This window comes from Acanthochromis polyacanthus, chromosome 13 (genome assembly GCF_021347895.1).
Source record: "Acanthochromis polyacanthus isolate Apoly-LR-REF ecotype Palm Island chromosome 13, KAUST_Apoly_ChrSc, whole genome shotgun sequence".
Lineage (NCBI taxonomy): Eukaryota > Metazoa > Chordata > Actinopteri > Pomacentridae > Acanthochromis > Acanthochromis polyacanthus.
This window is the reverse complement of record NC_067125.1, coordinates 30,959,366-30,982,504: the sequence shown is the minus strand read 5'-3', so window position 1 is coordinate 30,982,504 and position 23,139 is coordinate 30,959,366. Positions and strand designations below refer to the sequence as shown.

The 23,139-nt window shown below is 38.4% G+C and overlaps 3 protein-coding genes across 3 annotated transcripts; 1 reads left to right on the top strand and 2 right to left on the bottom strand.

The window, feature by feature from the left end:
* Window positions 1-1,915: 1,915 nt before the first annotated feature.
* On the bottom strand, window positions 1,916-2,860 carry LOC110960783 (odorant receptor 131-2-like). Its single transcript, XM_022208155.2, has one exon. It carries the CDS (start codon window positions 2,858-2,860, stop codon window positions 1,916-1,918), a length of 945 nt encoding a protein of 314 aa, XP_022063847.1.
* A 3,345-nt stretch (window positions 2,861-6,205) lies between these two features.
* On the bottom strand, window positions 6,206-7,273 carry LOC110960784 (odorant receptor 131-2-like). The gene is given in 5 exon segments (XM_022208156.2): window positions 6,206-6,717; window positions 6,720-6,870; window positions 6,872-6,927; window positions 6,930-7,092; window positions 7,262-7,273. Coding segments are annotated over 5 exon segments (894 nt in total).
* An 8,868-nt stretch (window positions 7,274-16,141) lies between these two features.
* Window positions 16,142-22,393, top strand: LOC110960788 (diablo IAP-binding mitochondrial protein). The gene is made up of 6 exons (XM_022208161.2): window positions 16,142-16,230; window positions 16,554-16,686; window positions 16,785-16,907; window positions 20,092-20,202; window positions 20,328-20,424; window positions 20,770-22,393. Exons 1-6 carry the CDS (start codon window positions 16,187-16,189, stop codon window positions 20,964-20,966), a joined length of 705 nt encoding a protein of 234 aa, XP_022063853.1. The 5' UTR covers window positions 16,142-16,186; the 3' UTR covers window positions 20,967-22,393.
* The last annotated feature ends 746 nt before the right edge of the window (window positions 22,394-23,139 follow it).

The window sequence follows — 23,139 nt, the reverse complement described above, 5'->3', positions numbered from 1 at the left end:
AATGCATGAACGTCTCACTTGGCTGATGGTCAAGCAAAGACTATCTGCTAATATACTAACTTACTTTCATAAAATTATTAACACTCAGATTCCGAAATCTTTTTATAACAATATAATTTATTGTTCTTATAAGCACTCACATTACACCAGAGCAGCAAATAGTGGACAGATTTCATTACCCCGACCTAAGTCTGACTACATAAAGAGGACTGTACTGTATAGGTCAACTGTGTTTTGGAACAAACTTCCAGTAGCTGTTCGTGAAATTAAGGATAAAACTGGTTTTAAAAGGAGACTGAAATTGCATTTGTTCTTAACACCATAACATTGTCTTGGATTATACTATTATTAGTTTGAGTGAGTTTTTGTCATGTGATATGGGATGTAGCTTTTCCTAATTTTATTGTTTTTGTCTTAATATGTACTTTTAGTGTTGTCATTTTTTCCCCCCTGTAATTGTGAGTAATTGAGAATGTAAATTGAGAATGTAAATTGTGTGTGTTGTATGTTTTTGTGGACCCCAGGAAGACTAGCTGTCGTCTTGGCGTCAGCTAATGGGGATCCTTTTAAATAAACAAATAAACAAACAAATGTGTAAATATAAAGAAGAATAAATAAAAGAATAAATATATTTGGGGTCACCCAGGCAATTTCATGTTTTCCATGAAAACTCACACTTTTATTCATTTGCTTACATAAATAAACAAGGGTTTTCTAATCATCAATGAGCCTTTCAACACCATTAGCTAACACAATGTAGCATTAGAACACAGGAGTGGTGGTTGCTGGAAATGTTCCTCTGTACCCCTATGGAGATATTCCATTAAAAATCAGCCGTTCTAGCGAGAATAGTCATTTACCACACTAACAATGTCTAGACTGTGTTTCTGATTCATTTAATGTTATCTTCACTGAAAAAAAATGCTTTTCTTTAAAAAAAGGGGGGGGGGGGCATTTCTAAGTGACCTTTGAACGATGAAATGACTGAACATAGTAATGGGGAATTAAGAGATAATACCAGTTAATCCATCCATCCATTATCTATGCTCCGCTTTGTCCTCATTATGGTTGTGGGGGTGCTGGACTCCATCCCAGAAGCCAGGAGACACCCTGGCAGGGGCCACATAGAGACAAACAATCACATTTAAATTTAATACCAGTTAATGAGGATTTCAAATCTAAATATTATCAATAAAACTTGTTTGCTTATAGACGTATCAGGGTCTGTACTAGTAGATATTTTTCCATATTTGATGTTTGTTAGTAAAGTCATATAATATCAGATTTCATCAATGCATATCTATTTAACACTATGCTGTTGAATGATAACTCAGATTCCAGTCTGTCAATATATGACTCGATCAATGGAAACCTCAAACATGCTTTACAAAAATGCAATTTTTAGTTTTATTATTGTGAATGTTCTTGCACAAATGACACACATAAATCCTATCAAATAGCATAAATCAGTATATAAATGTGCTTAAACTTCTCTGTAAATGACACTTTTCCCCCAGTATTCAATACATGATTAATGCATTAATGATACAATTAAACAGGCACCTTATAGGTTCACATACTTTGTGTTAAAAGTTAGCAAAACAACATCATAGTTAGTAACGATGGCAGAGAGAACAAATATGAGACATAAAAGTATAATCTGTGAACAAGCAGGTGCTGTTGGTTTTAAATGCTAAACAGACAGTAAAACATAAAACATGACCTGCAGAACAGCAAAGAGCAGAAACATGTAGCCACTTCAGCTGAGAAATGATGATATACAAAATCTTTGTTCATCTTAAACCATCCCTTAAAGTTTACCTGACATCTGACAGCACAATCAGATGGATTCTGCATCGTGTATACAGTTATTGCCAGTATGTTTTAATTAAATGAATTCCATCAGTAAATACATTCAGTGTGCATTTCTGTTACCCATCACAGTCCTTTCAAGCAAACCAAAGAAAGCGTAGCTTTTGAGAGCAAGAAAAAATGCTCTATCCCTGAGGCCATAAATGAGTGGACTCAGACATCTCGGAGCAATACTAAACATTATGTAGTTAAATAACCTGATGATCACAAATAACCTGAAATTAATTTGATAAACAACATTTTCAATCAATGGGCAACACAGCTGGATGAGACAGAGGAACAGCTGGATAGCATGAAGAATCACAGTCTGGAGGGCTTTCTGATTTGAGTTTTTGTTGTCTCCAGATGCAGCTTTGGCCGCTTTCAATATTTTCACATAGCAGAAAACAACGACAGTGCACATGATCAAGAAGTAAAACTGACTCATGGCCGACCGAATGTGATCATGCCATTCATTAATGGTGAATATCTCAATAGAGCATAATTTGGCTTGTTTGTAGAAGCTAAGGGAGACTGATGCAAAGAAAGCAGAGAAAAAAACAATGCAGCGTATTAAGCCGATGGCATGAATGATGAGGATTGCCTGCATGGTGCTGTGTGTGGAGCACAGCTGTGCATGATGCAGAGGAATGCAAACAGCCACATAACGCTCCAGTGTCATCGCTGTCAGTGTGACTGGTGTGACTGTAACATACACAGACAGCATGAAACACAATACGAAACAAATCACAACTTGCATTTGGATCTTATAAAAGACCAAGATGAGCAGAAGGTAACTCAGTACGAGCTGCACGCTGTCACAGAGCAGCGTCACAGCAAACAGGATGTAACGCATCGATGTATAGAAACACTCCTTCTTAAAAAAGGTTGCAAAAAGTAACATGTTGATGGAAAAGAAAACTGCCACTAGAATCTGCAGAATAATGATATAATCATCAAACTGCAGCACAAAGAAGTCATCATGAAGCACTGAACTGTTGTTAGCCATAAATACTCTGACAGAAACACACAATGTTTCAAGGGGTTGACAAAAGTCATATCAAATGATGAGAGTACAGCAGCTTACCAAAACCTCCATCTTGCCCTGAAGACAGATGTCTTCTGCTGAGCTCTGTGCAGCCTCTGAGGCTTTAAAGACTTGAAAAACAACAAATGAAGCCTAGACCCGACAGTCGCCATCGTCACTTTCTGCCAGTCCTCCTTATTGGACACCTATTATTAGAGCAGTGAGTGAGGCTGGGAAGAAATTTCAGAAGTTTTGCTCATCTTAAATATTTTTGAGTTCCATATCTGTACTTTTCCATTCAGAAGAGACAGGGCTTTTTTTTTTTTTTACCAAAAGCCTGGTGTTTTCTATTATTGTAAAAGGTACAAAATTACCATCCAGTCACATGATATTTGATGAATTAATGAATTTGCAGATTCACATTTACTGTTTCTCTTTCTGTCACTGAATAGTTCATACAATGAAACAGCAGCTCAGTAAAACCAAAATATCAGCATGAACTCTGGTTCAAATAAAAATGTTCTGGTTGTTTTGCTTTATCTCTGAAAAGTGTGTATGTAGATGTGCTCTTTCTAACAATCAGTCTTTGTGAACTTGTGTTGGTGCAGAGGGTTGAAACAAACACAGTCCATAAATAAAAGCTCAACTAATTAGAATTAACAGAATGACTATCCCAAACAACAAAAAAAGGGTTCGTCATGATGCAGCAGCAGGGCTTGAAGGATGACGACATTAGTTGGTCAGTTGGTTTCATCAGGTTGCTTCAGAATGAAATATCTCAGCTGACATGATGCTCAGTGGATGAATCTTACGGCTCTCATCACTTTTTCTCAGATTTACATTTTTAGGGTCCGAGCACCGACGGTGCCGAAGGACCCTATTAAAACCCCAGGGTTTCTTTTTCTTCTTCTTCACTCTTTTCCCGTCTTTTCAAACTCCACTTTGGCGGCCTAAACATACCCCAAAACGTGTCAAACCTTGCATGCACATCAGGACTGGCGAAAAATTTGATATTTTATGGGAGTTGCGCACGTGTGGCAAAATGGCTCCATAGCACCCCCTGTAAAATTGAAAAATTAAAAAAGTGGTCATGAGGCCAACTGCCTTGACGTTTCATCGACAGCCACAATATTTTGGGGGCATATGCAGCACATCAGGACACGTGAAAAAGTCAATCATGGTCACGCCCTAAACCCAACAGGAAGTCGGTCATCTTGAATTAGCTGTAAATTTTTTCTGATTAATAACTCATCGGGGGTAAGTCCGTGAGACCTCAAATTTGGCCAGTGTATGCAACAGTCCTTCCTGATGAAGTTATCAAAACAAAAGTCAAAAGGCGTGACCATGGCGACTCCCAAAAATATTGATCCTTCGCCATCAAACAGGAAGTGTTGTCTAACTCGCCTGAACATGCTCCAATCTGTCTCAAACTTTACATGTATGATCAATGTCCTGCTCTGATCACATTCACATGCTTATTTAAAGCCATGGCCATAGCGCCGCTTGCTGGATGGAGGAAATGCTCTAAAACTAGCCTGTACATGCTCCAATCTGCCTGAAATTTTACATTTTACATTTACACTTCGACATGCACTCTCGGTCGAAACGCCACCTGGTGGACATGCATGGACCCGGCGACCAGCAATGATGCGAGGACCTGTCCAACGCTGCTTTCAGCTTTAATTGCTTTTACTTTTTCACTCCATTAAGAGGCTGCTATCTGTTTCAGGAGCCCGGCCAGATGGTTTATCGGCCCCGGCTCATGGCAGCAGTGTCGCTAATGGACTGGAGAGTAAAATAACAACAGCAAGCGTGAGAAAAAGCCCACAGCTGAGCAGCAAGTGTGGAGGGACAGAACACCTGGCAAAGCAGGAAAGCAGGGGTTCATAATGCAAACTGCTGTTTTTTCTAATCACCTGTTGAAAATGGAGAAAAGGAATGACATAAAAATGAACCTCCAAACCTTTGGCCTCACGTAGATCAGGTGTGTTTGTTTACAGTATTTCTAAGCTTCTCTTGAAGAGCAGTGACGATACTTCATTCTAAATATTGGCAGCCATCGACTATGTGCTGAAAATAAGGCTGCTGCATTGAGCAGTGAAGCCAAGAGCAGGGGAGCATATTTTTTTAAAACATGTTACAGCGGTGATACGTCCGACAGACCTCAAACATGTTGTGTTGGTTCAGCAACCTGAGCTGCTTGTCGTTGCCCATCTACCTCTGGTCAAAGTATTTCACTGAAAACCCCAGAAGGTAACCTTGTGGTGGATTCAAGGCCATCAGTGTGACTGAAACTGTGTATTGTGACGGCAGCTGAACATCAAATTCAGAATCCTTTGTAAGATTTTTCAGGTCACTTATAGAGATCTGCATGGTCACACCTGCATGACAAAGTTACTGCAACCAGCAGGACTCATTCACTGTTCCTCACTCCAAGATAAAGAAAAAGGGAGTAAGCACTTTTTAATTCTCTCATATTAGATTTAATGTGCATCTAAACAGCAGTTCAAAATTAACTTGCATAGATGTGCCTTTGTTAAAGTTCTATCTTTATGTTTTCTGTTTTTAGCTTATTTCTGCATATCATGTCTATTGTTCAGCCTTTTACTCATTCTCATTTTATTAGCAAATACTTGCTCTTTCAATGTGCTTCACCAATAAATTCCAGTTTAAAACTCTACAGATTTAACTCTCTTGCCTGTTTATTGTATCAAAAAATGCTTTCACTGTATATATTTGACTGCATGGTAAAAGTTTTATGTAAAATACTGTTTAAAAGCCAGGTTACTGCACAGTCATTTCTGGGGGAGCACAAAAGGAAGACCTTGGCAATTTGCAGCTCAGCAGTGAGGAATTATGGTTCACAAAACCTGTCTTCCAATCCACTATACACTGTAACTGAACAGTGCTGTCTTAAATCTTGCATGAGAGGAAGGACACATTGTTCCAGAAGATGGATTAATAAATGATACACATCCAGTATGTACAGTATTGAGGCTTTTATTGGCATTTGGCATTGTAGCAAGCAATATTTATTGAAATTGGTTTTAAATGTTCATACAGTCATACAGCAATGAGAGCAGCAAGGACTGTTGTTAAATTAAAAACAACGCCGGGATGAAAAGGAAATGCACAGAGAATTGAACAGCATATTCATCACATAATCACACACATGCTCATGAACAGCAAATGTTAGTAGAAACATTAAAGATTCTGCACAATTATCTTTGCTAATGCTAAACAATCAAATGACTCATTTTAGTTGCATTAGAATAACAGTAACATTAAAGGCAGAAACGTGTGTACAGTGTTATTTTTGCAACAACTTCATCTCTTGTGCAGCCCACAGAGAGCGTTATACTTCAGAGCCCGAAAGAACATCTCATCCCTGAGGCCATAAATGAGAGGACTCAGACATCGTGGTGAAAGATAAAACATCACATAATTAAAGTACCTGATGTTAACAAATAACAAAAAATTAATCTGAAGGACAGTATCCTCTATGAATGGACACCACATCTGGATGAGGCAGAGCAGCAACTGGCAAGCGTGAAGAATCACAGTCCTGAGGCCTTTATTTGTTGACTTTTTGTTCTCTCCTGATGCAACTTTGGCCACTTTCATTATTTCAATGTAGGAGAAAACAATGAGGATGCACATGACCAAGAAATAGAACTGATTTATAGCCGACCTCAGATGACCCTGCCACCTTTGCAAAATGAATGCCTGCACAATGCAGAGCCTTCTCTGGGTGAAGAGGCTGTGGGACGCTAATGCAAAGAAAATGGAGAGAATAACGAAGCCGGGTAGAAAGCTGAGGCCGTGGATGAGGCAGATCAGTGCAGAGTGTTGCGTGTGGAGCACAACTCTGCATGTCTCAGAGGCAAGCAAATGGCCACATATCTCTCCAGAGTCATTGCTGTCAGAGTTAAAGGGGTAACAAATGTGCACAAAGAAAAAGCAAAATACAAAATTATACACCACCACATCTGCCATGAAAATTCCAAAGTAGCTGCATAAGAGCAGGATGTCGGTCAGTAATAAAACAGACAATCAGACAGCAGTGCAGTAGCAAATAAGATGTAGCGCATTGTCGTGTAGAAGCATTCCTTCATGAAAAAAGTTGTGATCAGAAAGATGTTGATGAAAAGAAAACATGAGACCAAAACCTGAACAAAAATGACCTTAGAGCTGATCCTCCTCACGGCAGCGAGCTGTTGGACGCCATCTGTGTCTCTGCAAATGTTCAAGTGTTTTAGACAATTCATACAAAGACAGATCCACAATTCATCTGGAACTACAAGCACAGCTACAAGCCTCTGGCAACATTTGACATGAATCTGCAACACATTAACAAATCAAAGGGCACGAGACTGAGTTTACCGACTCATCCATGTAGCACACAACTGTGACACAAACATGAACGTCTTCTGCTGCTTCTGTGCAGCAATCGGAAAGAGAGTTGAGTGTTAAACACTTATAGGGGCAACTGTTACACAAGGGAGACACATCACATGTCTTTTAGTGAAGTTTGCGACAAAATGCAATTAGATAGCAGAAATAACTTTCATATACATCTGCATTTGGAATCAAACTGCCATAATGTGGCAAACACACACAAATATACAAGCCGTACAAAAGTTCTCTGGTAAATGCGCTTGAATTTCAGATGTCTGCACTAAATTTATGAAAGAACCAAAATGCCAATGATGTTTTCTTGTTGACCTGAAAGTGTTACAACATACAAAAAACATGGCATCGCTTTTGCAGAATATTCTTAAATTTATGAGCTACAAAACCAGCACCATATTCCAGTCTGTGGAGGAGATCGGTATATTATTTTTGGAAACACCTTCACAAGTTTTACTTTGCTGAAGTCATGTGGCACTTTGCTGCTTGCTATCTTCTGGATCTGCTTTATCATGCAACTGTAGAGGCTGCGTTGCCGTCAATGTTCTGGACTCAAGCACAGTTTTTAAAGATCTATGTAAGCAGTAAGCAAATGCTGGTACACTGAAGTTGGCCAGCTGTGCACAGACTAACATGATGCAGCAAACCTCTTCAGTTTTGATTATTGTTTTATGCAATTTTGTATAATGGTTAAAGGAACAATATGATAGCATACTGTAGCAGGAGTTATTAAATGACATCACATTTATCATGTAAAAGTTAATTGAGGGTGCAAAATATTAAACTGCTGGGTCAAGTTCCTGCTTTTTCCCATACACACGTGGACAAAATTGTTGGTACCCCTCAGTTAAAGAAGGAAAAACCCACAATTCTCACTGAAATCACTTGAAACTCACAAAAGTAACAATAATAAAAATTATTGAAAATTAAATAATCAAAATCAGCCATTACTTTTGAATTGTTGATTAACATAATTATTTAAAAAAACAAACTAATGAAATAGGGCTGGACAAAAATGATGGTACCCATAACTTAATATTTGTTGCACAACCTTTTGAGGCAATCACTGCAATTAAACGATTTTCTGTATTTGTCAATGAGCATTCTGCAGCTGTCAACAGGTATTTTGGCCCACTCCTCATGAGCAAACAGCTCCAGTTGTCTCAGGTTTGATGGGTGTCTTCTCCAAATGGCATGTTTCAGCTCCTTCCACATATGTTCAATGGGATTCAGATCTGGGCTCATAGAAGGCCACTTTAGAATAGTCCAACGCTTTTCTCTCAGCCATTCTTGGGTGTTTTGGCTGTGTGTTTTGGATCGTTGTCCTGTTGGAAGACCCATGACCTGCGACTGAGACCAAGCTTTCTGACACAAGGCAGCACATTTCTCTCCAGAATGCCTTGATAGTCTTCAGATTTCATCGTACCTTGCACCACTTTCCAAGACACCCTGTGCCAGATGCAGCAAAGCAGCCCCAAAACATTACTGAGCCTCCTCCATGTTTCACCGTAGGGACGGTGTTCTTTTCTTCGTATGCTTGGTTTTTGAGTCTATGAACATAGAGTTGATGTGCCTTACCAAAAAGCTCCAGTTTGGTCTCATCTGTCCAAAGGACATTCTCCCAGAAGCTTTGTGGCTTGTCAACATGCATTTTTGCAAATTCCAGTCTGGCTTTTTTATGAGTTTTTTTCAGCAGTGGTGTCCTCCTTGGTCGTCTCCCATGAAGTCCACTTTGGCTCAAACAACGACGAATGGTGCGATCTGACACTGATGTACCTTGGCCTTGGAGTTCACTTTAATTTCTTTGGAGGTTGCTCTGGGCTCTTTGGATACAATTCCAACGATCCGTCTCTTCAATTTGTCATCAATTTTCCTCTTGCGGCCACGTCCAGGGAGGTTGGCTACTGTCCCGTGGGTCTTGAACTTCTGAATAATATGAGCCACTGTTGTCACAGGAACTTCAAGCTGTTTAGAGATGGTCTTATAGCCTTTACCTTTAAGATGTTTGTCTATAATTTTTTTTCGGATGTCCTGGGACAATTCTCTCCTTCGCTTTCTGTTGTCCATGTTCAGTGTGGTACACACCTTTTCACCAAACAGCAGGGTGACTACTTGTCTCCCTTTAAATAGGCAGACTGACTGATTATGAGTTTGGAAACACCTGTGATGTCAATTAAATGACACACCTGAGTTATCATGTCACTCTGGTCAAATAGTTTTTCAATCTTTTATAGAGGTACCATCATTTTTGTCCAGGCCTGTTTCATTAGTTTGTTTTTTAAATAATTATGTTAATCAACAATTCAAAAGTAATGGCTGTTTTTAATTATTTAATTTTCAATAAATTTTATTTATTGTTACTTTTGTGAGTTTCAAGTGATTTCAGTGAGAATTGTGGGTTTTTCCTTCTTTAACTGAGGGGTACCAACAATTTTGTCCACGTGTGTAGACTCCGGCCTTGCATTAACTATGCAAATATGCGAGGAACTGAAGCAGACTCAGTCAGCTCTCATGACCCAGTGACAAATGATCACTGCATGTCTACCTTTTCTGGCAGATATAACACAAATAATCCAAATGGGGTAAATAATTGATAATAGTGATATTTTTCAAGTATAAATGCAAGGACATTTGGAAGACAGATTTGAAGGCTCCAAGGAAACTAACGGCCTTATTGATGAGTTTATTTTTTGCATTCAATCACGGTGATGCAGTCGAACAGGAAAAATGACACGCCATCAAATGACCTGAAATGACTCTCCTGTTGAATACTGTTATATATGTTCTGTATTCAAAGGATTCAAATGTTTTATTATCGTATGCTCCAGTAAACAAGGTTCCAGTTTTCTTAAATTCTTAAAGCGTGTCTCTCGTCACTGTTTACAGAAGGCACTCATCGCTCACAGCCACATTGTGGTGGACAAATGTAAAATATACAAAAACATGTGAAAAAGGTGTATATGCAAATGTGTTCATCAGTGTTACGGCCTGAGAGGAGAAAATGTCCTCCTGTAGCTTCTACCAGACAGTAGGAGAGTGAAGAGGTGGTGCTGTGGGTCGGTGGGGTCCCTGAACATGTTGTTGGGCCTCCTGAAGACTCTGCTGCTAAATAATGTGCTGGGCTGATCTCAGCCTGCTTGCATGCAGTTTCTGTAGCTAATGTGATGCTGTGATAGCCTAGCCGCGCTAGACCCAGCTCTGAAGACGCAAGGGTCTAGTTACCCTCGGTAAGCCTCGAGGTTGGATGCTCCTAAAACTGGCCGACGAATCACCATGAAGTGTAGAGTCAGAAGCGGGTGTAACTAAATGACGACAGAGGCGCGACAATTCTGACAGAAACAACCGGAAACAACTAGCCTAGCCGCGCTAGACAACCCACGGCAACGAATTTAATTCTCTGTCAGGGTCGACAACAAAAAACGACAACAGTCGTTGAGCTCCATTAGCACCGACTCTGAATAATCTTTCTGTTAACATGTCTGTAACATATTTGAGCTTCACCCATTCATTGACTGTATAAATAAGGCTTCACCGAACTACCGCATTCTCTGATTTCCGGCGCTCTCGGAACTACGTCAGCCTATTCGTTGCGCTGATTGGTCGTATACCTACCCAATTGCTGCAGAGTGATTTGAAAGACAACCTTTTAGCCCGCCTCCCTCCCTGTTGAGAGTTCCTAGACCCTTGCGTCTTCAGAGCTGGGTCTAGTGCGGCTAGGCCAATGCTGTGAGGCAGAATGAGGTTGTGCTATTGGTGGCATCTCTCCTACCTCAGGCCCACTGTCACTTTATTTGACTTGTTAACATTGAGTGTCAAGCCATATTTCAAAGTGAAACAACATATTTGATAACTCATTAGCAACCTTTAGACAGCAGATTCAAAATTGTGTTGCATGATATGATGGGAGAGGCATTAATTTGAAATATCAGCACACACCTTGGAAACATTTATTTAGCCCTTTAAGTAAAACGCAGACAGTCATCATTGCAATTCAAGCTTGATTACATCCAGTGTGTTTTACTTGGAGGCCAAAATAAATGTGACCAAGACGTGATGATGTTTCAGAATAAATTCACACATTTCATTCTGTATCAAACAGTAATATTGGCTTGGAGGTGGTTGAAGGTCAGTGTTAATTGATGTCTAATAGTTTCTAATGGGTCAAATATGTTGTTTTACTTTGAATTATGGCTTGACTCCACTCGAGAGATGAACAACATTCTTCCAACAGATATTTCCTCGTGCTGTTTTGATGATGGTGATGGAGACGCTCTCTGACCTGTCAGTCCAAAATCTCCCTTCAAAAAGCATTCAAGCTCCCAGTTTAGCTATATTATCTTATGTTGAGCAAACGTATGCATCTCTGAGGCAGTTTGTTGTGCAGTTAAACTTTAGTTTGTAGTTTGGTTTATGCAGGACAAGTTAATACGGAGAACTCATGAGGGATCATTGCACTGATGGTGTCACTCTGTTTTCATGGTTTGTTTTTCTGTATGTTCTTTTAGACTCCAAACAGAACAGTGATGCTAACAAGCCGATCATCACTATTCTCTTATGGCTGATAAACTCCTATGAAACCCATTAAAGGATTGGTTCATTAATTATTTATGCTGTCTCCTGCTCATTTCTGCTCAGTCCAGGTGGGTGACGCAACAGGTGAAAACAAAACTTTCAGTTGGAAAACTATTTATTTCTCTTGGAGAATCAAAACTTTGGTAGACATGTGTAAGATGAAATGAAATCAGTTTACACTCTTCTACTTGTTTTTGATGGAGTAATGCAAACAGAACCAAAGTGTAATAATGAGTCAAATGAGTGTAATTGCTCATTTAACACTTTAGATAGAAGAACACAGTGTCTTTATGTGATGTTTACGCTACCGTTTAAAAATTTGGGGTCTTCCATGCAATTTCATATTTTCCATGAAAACTTACACTTCTATCAATGTTGTAACATAATTGCACAGAGGTTTACTAATCATCTATTAGCCTTTCAACACCATTAGCTAACACAATGTAGCATTAGAACTGTTACTGTTAGGATCTGTACGGACCTGTTTATACAGACACACATCAGGAAAAAAATAATATATCATCATAAAGCAAAGTAATAGTTTAGTGTTCCTACTTCTTTAATTTATCTACATAACGTTGCACATTCATTAACTTCTCTTAGTTCATAGTCCATCATGAGGAAGTATTATGCTGTTTGTCATCAGATAATGTTTTCTCTAGTGTTATGATGAAGGTGACGATGATGATGATAATTAGCCAGTTGTCTGTATTCCTGTGTGTAACAGTAAGTTCCAGTGAAACTAATTAAAAGTGAAGCTTAATGGCATCTATTAAATATTTAAACGCTGCTCTGTTGACCGGCCGTTAATGAGTACATGTGTAATAGGAGGAAAACAATCTCATAGGGAATAAAGAACTATTCTTTCAACATCAAACTTTTAAACCAAACATGTTTGTTTAATCTGTTAAAATATATTCCAGATTTTAATTCTGGAAAATAATAATAAAAAAAAATCTGGAAAAATAATGGAACTAGGAAAGTGGGAGAATTTAAGGAACACCCAAAGACTCTCTATATAAAATATACAAAATCATCTGTCTCAGTGGTGGTTCTGTTGTGGTTCTGAGGCTTGGGTGTAAATGGAACTGATGTTTATTGATGATTTCACTGCTGACTGGAGCTACAGGATGAATTCAGAGGTTTACAGGAGGATTCTGTGAGTTCAGATTCAGCATCAAATGTCAATATTTCAGCAGGACAGCAATGGCAAATAAAGCAAACAAAGATCTATTCATGAAGAAGTACAACAACTTCTTGATCTTTACTGAGTCAGTCAGCTCATCTCAGACCTGCATTTTACATTCAATTTACATAAACAGATCTCAAAACGAGCAGGAGGTGAGGGAGGCAGCAGTGAAGGCCGAGGTGGCTTCAGGCAGGGATTAAACACTGATTTTTCACTAAATATTAAATATGATTTAATTTGACTCCATGCGTTTCTGTCCCGTTACATTTCAACCCATAAACTTAAGCCACTGTACTAAGGCTGCACCTTTCTACTGCTTTAATCTCATCAGTGTGCTCTGTTCTTGGCTGTCCTGCTCATAAATTTGTCTTAGAATGTACATTTTTGTGAGACTTATATTCTTTCTCATGCATTGTTGCATATCATTAACTTTGCGTCTTCTCTCCGCTGTAGTTTTGTTGTCTTTGCAAGTACTTCTGGCTCTAGAGCTGCACTTTTCTGCTCTGTCATGAGCTGCACAGTCTTCATAGTTTTTTGTTTGTTGTTTGATTTTTATCTATTTTTTCTTCCTTTTGCCCCAACCGGTTGAGTCGGATGGACCAACTTCTTTGGCTTGTTTCTGCTTCTTGTTAAAGATAGTTTTTCCTCTTCAATCAATGTGTTGTTCAAAAGGAATATCTGGATTTGTTGAGGTTTCTGAATAATCTTGTAGGTTTTTTTAATTAGTAGTAGTTTTGAATTTGTGTAATAAATACTATTGTACTGTCTTAAAGATCAAGCTCTTTAAACCTTCTTAATATGTGCAGAACAGTACAAATGAAAACACTCAGACTCACAGAGCGTCATATGTAACAAACCTGAAGAATCAATCCTGTTATTCTACCGGACAAAACTTTGCATATCATTCTTCTTCTTCGGCCTTCTGGTTCGAACATGTAAGGAAGAATTACATCAACATTACAATATATTTTTAACCTCACCTAAAATCGTTCATTTTGCACTAAAATCAGCACCAAACTCTCCTTCTTAATCCATCGCATCAGATTTCACTATAGTCCTCCGTCATTATTTCAGCTTCTCGTTTTAGCCTGAATGATTTCCTTTCATCTCACTGTAATTACTCTTTAATTCTGTTTCAGTTTTATTTTCATATTCACATGTTTTCCTAACGCATCACTCTGTGGGCAAAAGAAGATTCAAAAAGCCATCTGTGAGCCTGCCATTTGCACAGAGCTGTTTCATCACTTCATGCCTGGATTTTAAAATGAAAACGTCAGTGCTAGTGAGGAATTCCAGCTGCATACCCAAATGACCCGACATTTCTTGTTGGAAAGTTAATCAAGGTATTGCAACATGATGCAAGAGGAAGAAATAGCTAGAAAGAAATGCAAAATAACTACAAAGAGACACCAGAGTGACTGCAAAGTAATGGAAAATGGCCACAACATGACTCAGAATGACCACATAGAGACTAAACACAGCCTCAAACAACACTTCTGCTTTGAATTTGGGTGTCTTTGGGTGTCTTGTTCCCATGTAGGACAGCTGGGGAGCTTTGCCCCAGAGCTCATGGTCTTACACAGTAATATGAAAACCAAATCATGCCAAACATTAGTCCTAATTTCTGAAAACCATTTATTGAACTCTAACCTCTAAATGTCCTGAAGAACACAACTGCACAGGGTAAAGAAAAAGCGATCCCTGAAACTCTTAAGACAGGCAAACCAACATGTTTGAGCACAAGAAAATGTTTCTATTACACCACAAGAGGGCGACAGTGTACAGCAGAGGAAACTTCACTCAGCTTTTACTTTATTATCGGATTCATTTACAACGTCAGGATGGTCTGACAAGATATATTTACAAAAAGGAAAGACTTTGACACAACAATTAATTTTAGTGAGACTAAACTCAAGACTGTAACTAGGCACAGATAGATTAATATGTAAATTAAAATTTGGTCATGCAGGATAAACAATATGCTCTTTAAAGCGTCTTTGGGAAAATACTATATTTTTAAAATAGGGATTTATTCTGTAGGAAAGCTGTTTCTGTGTTTCAATATCAAAGGAAAATATATCTGTTAATGAGAGGAAGTAATTTAATTTAATTTAATTTAATTTTAATACCTGAGGAAAAGAATACTATAAGTTAAATTAAATTAAATACAACATAATTTCCTTCAGGCTGCTCAGCGGCGTAGTGGTCAGCATTTTCGCCTTACAGCAAGAAGGTCCCCGGTTCGAATCCCGGGGTGGGCCTGGGATCTTTCTGCATGGAGTTTGCATGTTCTCCCTGTGCATGCGTGGGTTTCCTCTGGGCACTCTGGCTTCCTCCCACAGTCCAAAAACATGCTGAGGTTAATTGACTACTCTAAATTGTCCGTAGGTGTGAATGCGAGTGTTTGTCTATGCATGTAGCCCTGTGACAGACTGGTGACCTGTCCTGGGTGTCCCCTGCCTTCGCCCGAGTCTGCTGGGATAGTCTCCAGCACCCCCCGCGACCCTAGTGAGGATAAACAGGTATATAGAGAATGGATGGATGGATAATTTCCTCCAGTAAATTAAAATAAACTTCCTGAGGCATTTAAATTAAGTTTATTTCACTTATATTCAATTCACTCAAATTTTCTTAAATTAAATTAAACTAGAGAAAATTTCTTCAAAAATCAAATTAGGTTGTATATATTCAAACTGAATTTAATCAAACTGAATTAAATTCTGTTTTTAATATCATCACAATATGACATGAATATATGAGATTTAATTTCATGCAGTTTTATTTTATTTTCATGTTAAATGCATGTTATTTAAAATATTTTAAAATATATGGGCGTAATTGTATAGGGAACTACACTGTATTAATTTAAATTAAATTAAAATCAGATTTTACCTTAGTTAATGCATTCTATTTTATTTCTATCTTATTTTAATATAATTTTTATTTTATTTTATGTAAGTTTATTTGACTTAATTTTTTTTAAATCCAAAGCTTTGAAAAAAAAAACTTATCGTGTTAAATCGAGAGTTCTGAGACCAGCTGGGGCGTTTGTTGGTTTCCAACTATTAAAAAAAACAACCATCAGAAGAAGAGGAACCTTCGCTCAACGACACGAACATGTTTTGTGGCGGACCAACATGGCCGCGCTCAGGTGGGGGACAGCGTATGTCAGTTTCGTCAGGTAAACGATGTTTATAGTGACATTATGTTATCCTGGAGAAAATATATCATCTAATACCCACTTGCTTAATTAAACGGAGCGTTTCCTGAAAATACGATATTTTAAAGTGGTAAAATGAAAGTGCTTTATTTGATATCAGTTTCAGCAGCGACAACAGGAAGTTAATAGATCACACCTTGAACTTGTTTTTCTGTCGGAAATTCACAATACAGCTCGGATAAAATGTGTTTTCTTTAAGTTGTAGTAGAGAAGTGACCTCATAAATATGATGAATGAGGTAAATGTGCATTTAACGGGGTGGTTTGTGTGTTTGTTTCGTTCAGGAGTTCAGTTCGTGCCATCTTCAGCAGCAGTAAAGCTGCAGTCAGTAAACCAAGAAAATGGAGAAATGTTCTGTACACAGGCGTCGCGTCTTTAGCGGTCGGTGGCGGTCTGTGTGCTGTTCCTTTCAAACAGGTGAGTCTGTTAGCTGTCAGACCAGACAGACAGGTTGAAAGTTTACAGCAGTGTGACTTTTAGTTTTAGTTTAACCTGAATCTCTGTTTGTGCTGCAGGTTGAAAATCTGTCTCATGACTTTCTGATCAGACAAGCAGCTTCTCTGGTAACAGACAGTTCCAGCACTTTCCTCTCTCAGACCACTCTGGCTCTTATAGATGCCATCACAGAATACTCTAAAGTAAGTATGGATCTTGTGGCTGATATTCCTCTTTAGGTTTTGCAATTGTAAGATTTAGTTCAGGAGATTTGACGCTTGGGTCATTACAAAATTGGAGGACATTTTACATCACATCCGTCAAATTTCAAATAATCCATGTACAAAATACTACAAAATGCAGTCGTTGTGTAAATGTACTTTTCCTGAGACCAAATATTTAAAAAAGTAGGAGAAAAGAACGTTTAAAAATATTTTTTAAAATGCCAAATAAATCTGGAGTTACCCCTAAAATGCTGTTTTTCTCTTGTTCCAGCCTTGATTTAACGTCTCACTCTACCTCATATTATCAGGATGAGACTAATTCTTTTCTCTTTTTTTTTCTTTTTTCCATCGTTAAGTTTGTCCTCTTGGTCAGCAGTAACAGCTCGCTAAATATCTAGCTTCTACTCTTGAGAAAAAGCTAACATTAGCATGGATTAGCAACCCTGTTACTGTGATTAGAGCAGGGTTAGCAAACAACAAATAAAACATGGAATAAAAATTCTAACATTGATGTATAAGCTAAGCTAATCATGCCTTTGATTGTTTATTCCCTATTATTGATGAATATGTAGCAGACAATTGTTAAAAGAAAAAAAAAGTTTGTTTTTCGGAAATTTTAAACCTCAAATGCCCTCCAGTTCTGGAATGACCCACTAAATAATAGGTTTACACACACAGTACATAAGCTCTTTTTGCTTTCTGTATGTCACTGTATGTTAGTCCAGTTCAAATTAAATTACTTTTTTCCCCCACCACAATAAATAGCTTTGGAATAAATTATTATGAAATTACCTTTTGTTTTCTTTAAGAAGTCCACATTCCAGGCCTTCACTATGGATAATTTATCATAGGGACTTAATCATAACAGTGTCTTCTAAAAGATATTGAGAAGTCTAATAACGATTCATTACATGCAATAAGTCATGTTGAGAAATATGATCTATTTGAACTATTAGAATTCTAAAATTTACAATAGAAGACTGAAAACATGTACGCAGATCCAAATCCAAACTAAACCATCATTCGACAGCATTGATAAAAGAACTGCAAGAAGACAAGATTTTATTTTTTCTTACGCTTATATTTTTACGACGTATTGTTCGACTTATGTTTCTCGATATATTTTGTGCTTTTTATATTTCTAAGATTTTAAATGAGAGCAACTGGAACATAAGAGGTTTCCCCTTGTTATCGCTAAAATATTTCTGATTCTGTAGACAATCGGCCTCCTTTACAAGCGTAGCCTTCACCAAGAATCGCAAAGGAAGAGGCAGAAAACTGTTGTCATAGCGGTCTGATAATTATTTCCAAAGCTGTATGTTTGTTTGGTAACCTCGTCTTGTGTTGGTGTAACGTTTGGGCTTCTGTGCTGTGCTGCTCTGTGATCTCTTGGTGGTAATCTTTGTTTATTCTGGCAATAGCAAGTGATAGAGAGATAAGACGTCCTCTCAACTCCTCTCCCCCTAGAGAATAGCACAAAGGAGTTAGTTATTTACACATTTTACACTGGATCCACACTCATGTATATTTATACATGCCTGACAATAACAAATGATAAAGAAAAACCTCCATGTGATAAGCTGCCCACTCCAGGTCCTGTATAAATGGAACAGATGTGGAGAACCAGGGGAGACGTTTTCTAGGTTTACTGGAACTTTGAACCAAGCTACATTTAACTCTTAAAAGTGACTTTGTAAGCAACTATACGCTGCTATCTTTATATTATTCAGTAGAAACAGGCATAATGATATTGATGGGAACAGAAATACATACAAACAGGGTGAGAACTGATTTTAGAAGTAATTTATTTGAGGATTTTTTTAGAAGAATAAATAGAAGAAGAGTGGCTTTGGGCTTAAACTTGAAATTTGTCAACAGATGCAGTGTTCTTTCTTCCCCTTATTTTTCTTTCTTAAGGAAAAATTTCATAATTTACAGGTTTTGGTTTCTTAATGACACCCTTTAGTTTTTCATTACTTAAACAGAATGACATTCCAGTATTTGTCTGAGGACAGGGACATTTTCCCAATTAAATCTTGCTTAAAACAGTAACACCAGCATCTAGTCACATTCTGATATAACATCAGAGGTACTAACTTAACCCACATCATCTTTCTTGTTAAAGTCGAACATGAATACATTTATTTGTATTCATCGAGGAAACGTCGTAACTTTAGTTTGCAGGCCAGAGATCTGATTACCTTCTCAGGGTATTTGGATCTCAAAATATTCGGATATTCGAGTCCAGCCCTGCATGATTAGCTAACACAATGTAGCATTACAACACAGGAGTGATGGTTGTTCGAAATGTTCCTCTGTACCCCTATGGAGATATTCCATTACAAATCAGCTGTTTCCAGCTTAAATAATCATTTCTCACATTAACAATGTCTAGACTGGATTTCAGATTAATTTAATATTATCTTCATTAAAAAGATAAGGACAAAATAAGGACATTTCTAAGTGACCTCAAACTTTTAAAATACGTAATAACAGTAAATATAAATGAATAACTGTTAAAATGCAACTAAGAAGTATAGGTTTAAAAAGCAGCATAGCTATGCCCAAAATATAAATTTTGTATGACGATATGCTTTATGCACATGACAAGTTTTCTTAATTTGTCCACTGTGGTGGAGCACCGGCATTCTAGCAAGCTACCGGGAGCATTTTTTCTATTCCATTTAAAATATTGACTTTTAGATTTGGGACACCAAATGCAGGGGGAAGACAATCTGAGCCATCCCAGTTTTGTTTTTTTTCTAACTTCTGTCTTAATATATGGTCAGCAGGTCAAATGTCGATGCCCTGATGCCGTGTGATGTGTGTGTGTAGAGATATGGCAACACATTTAGTTAAGGATGGCCATTGGACATGAGAACACACCATTTTCCCTCTGAGTTCAAAAAAAGGCACACAGAATGAGCTTGGATTTTGAGTTATGTGACATCTGCAGCTGCTCCTCAACAACAGAGGTGAATGACATTTAGCTTTTGGTATTCGAAGCATGTAAAGCTTTTTTTTTTTTTCAGAGAAGCTTCCTGGTTGCTAGTAGTGGGGATTCCATCTAAATTTATGAACCTCCTGTGTGCCACTCTGCCACTCTAATTGCTCTTTAACTTTAAAAATAAACAGTATTTGTCCTCCTTGTGCGTCCTCGCAGGCTGTGCACACGCTCATCGCCCTACAAAGACGATATTTAGCCTCATTGGGAAAACTGACTCCAGCAGAGGAGGATTCAATCTGGCAGGTGATCATCGGCCAGCGAGCAGAGGTCAGTCTGTGTTAGTTTACTTCAAGCAAGGCAAAAAATATGGCTCCTAAATTGTCCAAAGAAGCATGGGGTTGTGGATCTGTTTGAGTCTGACTTGGGGTTTACCTTTGTCTCTGCCCTGACAGATCAATGACAGACAAGATAACTGCAAGCGTTTGGAGTCCGCCTGGATCAGTGTGGTGAAGCTGTGTGAAACAGCAGCTGAGGCAGCGTACAGCTCAGGTGTGTTCAAGATCATGTGGCCTGAGTTCTTTGGCTGTGGGCTGAAGTGGTCGGGATGTCACGGTTGTGTTGGTTTTCTCAGGGCTCTTATGGCGATAAATCAAAGTGTGAACCATCTTCTTACTGCTTTGCGTGTTGCTGTTTGTGCCTGTTGCCATTCAGCTGCTGTCAGTGTTACACTTTGGACGGCGTACGGCTCGTTTGCCGTCAATCCGCAGGGCTTTGTGTGAAACAAAACGGAGACGACGGACGAGAGCGCCCACCTAATGACTACACCTAATGTCCAAACCCGAGGTGGTGTTATGATGGCTTTTGAACTTGGTGTTTGCATCTGTGTGCTTTCAGGAGCAGAGCATGCGTCCGTCACGATGAGTTCGAACATTCAGGTGGCGCTATCGCAGGTGGGGGAGGCCCAGAAACTCTCACAGGATGCAGACAAGAAGCTGGCCGAGACTAAAGTTCTGGAGGTTCAGAGGATGGCACAACAAGCTGCCAGTAGTGAGGAGGAAGAAATACCTGAGGCTTATCTACGAGAAGACTAAAGAAAATAACCACAATCTTATCGTCCTTACAATTAGTGGTCGAATGGTGAGGCGTCTTTCAGGGCCAATACTGATACAGGTTATTAGTCATAAAGTATGGATATTTGGAACATTTCCACAAAAATGAACATTTTAGAATCAGAAATTACAACACAAATCATCGAAATGCCTTTGTTTATTCATGTTTTACAGCTTTTTCATTGAAAGAGCTTTTCAACTTTTATCCTTAAGTGTTGATAGGCTGTTGTCGTGCTGTGTAACCAATCAGATACTGCTGTGGGTGGGACGTTGCTAAAGACCACAGAGTGACTGCAGACGGACAGAGGCGGCTGCACAAGAGCCAAAATAGCACATTTTTATCAGGTATCCAATAGAGAACAGGGGAAAAAAATGCAGAAATATCACATCTGACAACAGGTCGACCTGTACTTACATTCTCAACTTGTTTTGTAGCATGTTTGCCTCCGTGGTTTGACTCATTCATAGTAGGTTGTGTTAAAATTTGTGCTTTCATCTGCATAAATACTGAGAAATGAATCAAAGAAGAGCCCTTTTCAGACATGAGATATGAACATTAATGTGTTAAAGTGACGGCATTCTGTCATCCAGACATAGGTCACTTTTACATTAATATTCCTTAAGGCATCATTTGGCTTTGTATGAATGTAATATTTGTTTTTGATGCAAGATTGGGCATTACATCAAGTGCATTACATATAATGCATAATAACTCACTAGTAAACAAAAGACTAAATCTAAATCTGCTATGTAACAAACTGGCTCCAAGGTTGTGAGGAAGCTGGGACATGTAAAGACATTCAATAAAAAATATTATTGAATCTATCAGTCTTATAAACTGTGCGACAGCTCACTTGTCTGATGTGTGTAAAAGTACACAATGTGGCTTATTGTTAAATCCTGATCCATCATGTCTCCATGTCAGGGATAATTCATTTCTATAAGTAAATAATGTTCCTCCGTGCACATGAATGTGTGCAATGGTGACGCTTGTTTGGATCCTGCTGCTGTCTAAAGCTGCAGTTTAGTAATGAACCCAGGAGAGACTCCAACAAACAGAAGTACGCTGGTTGTGTATGCCTGTTTGTGCAGTTCAGACTTGTGCTGCATTGAAAGTGATGCAGGAACATTCCAAACTAAGAAGATAACTGTTTCAGTTTTTACTGAAAAGTGACCAGTTTGTTCATTCAGACATAGCTGGCACATTCAAACTGCCTGTCTGAAAGGGGCTTCAATGAGCCATCTCTATAATTCAAAACCTCTTTTTAAAGTGTTTGACCACCTAAGGGTATTTATTGGATTATTGATTGTGCTGTCTCTCCACTATATGTTGCTTTGGGCTTTACTTTTTGTGTTAGATCTTGGTAAACTTCATTGCAATAAAGACAAAACAGTATAAAAACATAAAATGCTCGTGTTTGATCTTTACTAGATAAAATTTTCTTTTGCTTTAGGGAGAAAGTGGATAAGACTCAGAGTTTTATGTTCCCAGGCCTTGTTTTTGTAACATTCTGTTGATCTCGATAACAGAAAAACATTTAACTTGTGCTAAAAATGGAGGGAAAACAATGTGTCCACTTACCATAGCTGCCAGTGGATGAGAGTTGTTTCAAACCATATTTGTTCTGAGATAATTGTCAGTGTGAACAGATGTTACAAATGAAATGTGTCCGTACCAACTATGTGAACAAAAAATATCTCTTGTGGTCACCTTGGGAAATATTGTGTTTTCTCAAATGACGAGAGCCGACTTTGTAAACACAGTAAACTGACCCACACAACTGGCTGACTAACACTGTCTTTATGAAGTACCACATTTCCTGCATGGATAGTTGAATTATCTACGGATTCCCTCTCAAGTGTAGCTTCTTTATTTATTTTTTTTCACTCAACAGCTTTGACTTCACTGCAAATTACCCATGTCCTCACTCTCTCCTGTAGAGCTTTTAGTGTTTCTCAACCCGCCTCCTTGTCATCACTTCATCTGCAGCATCACATCTTTCCACACGGAGCAGAAAACAAACCGGGTGACCTCCAGTCAACGTTACAAACCTGTGATGTGTTTATGCGACGCTTTAAAATGAAAAACATTTATGTTTATATGTTGGTTAGTTTTGTTTGCTTGTGGCGAAACCTGACATTGAGATGAACGCAG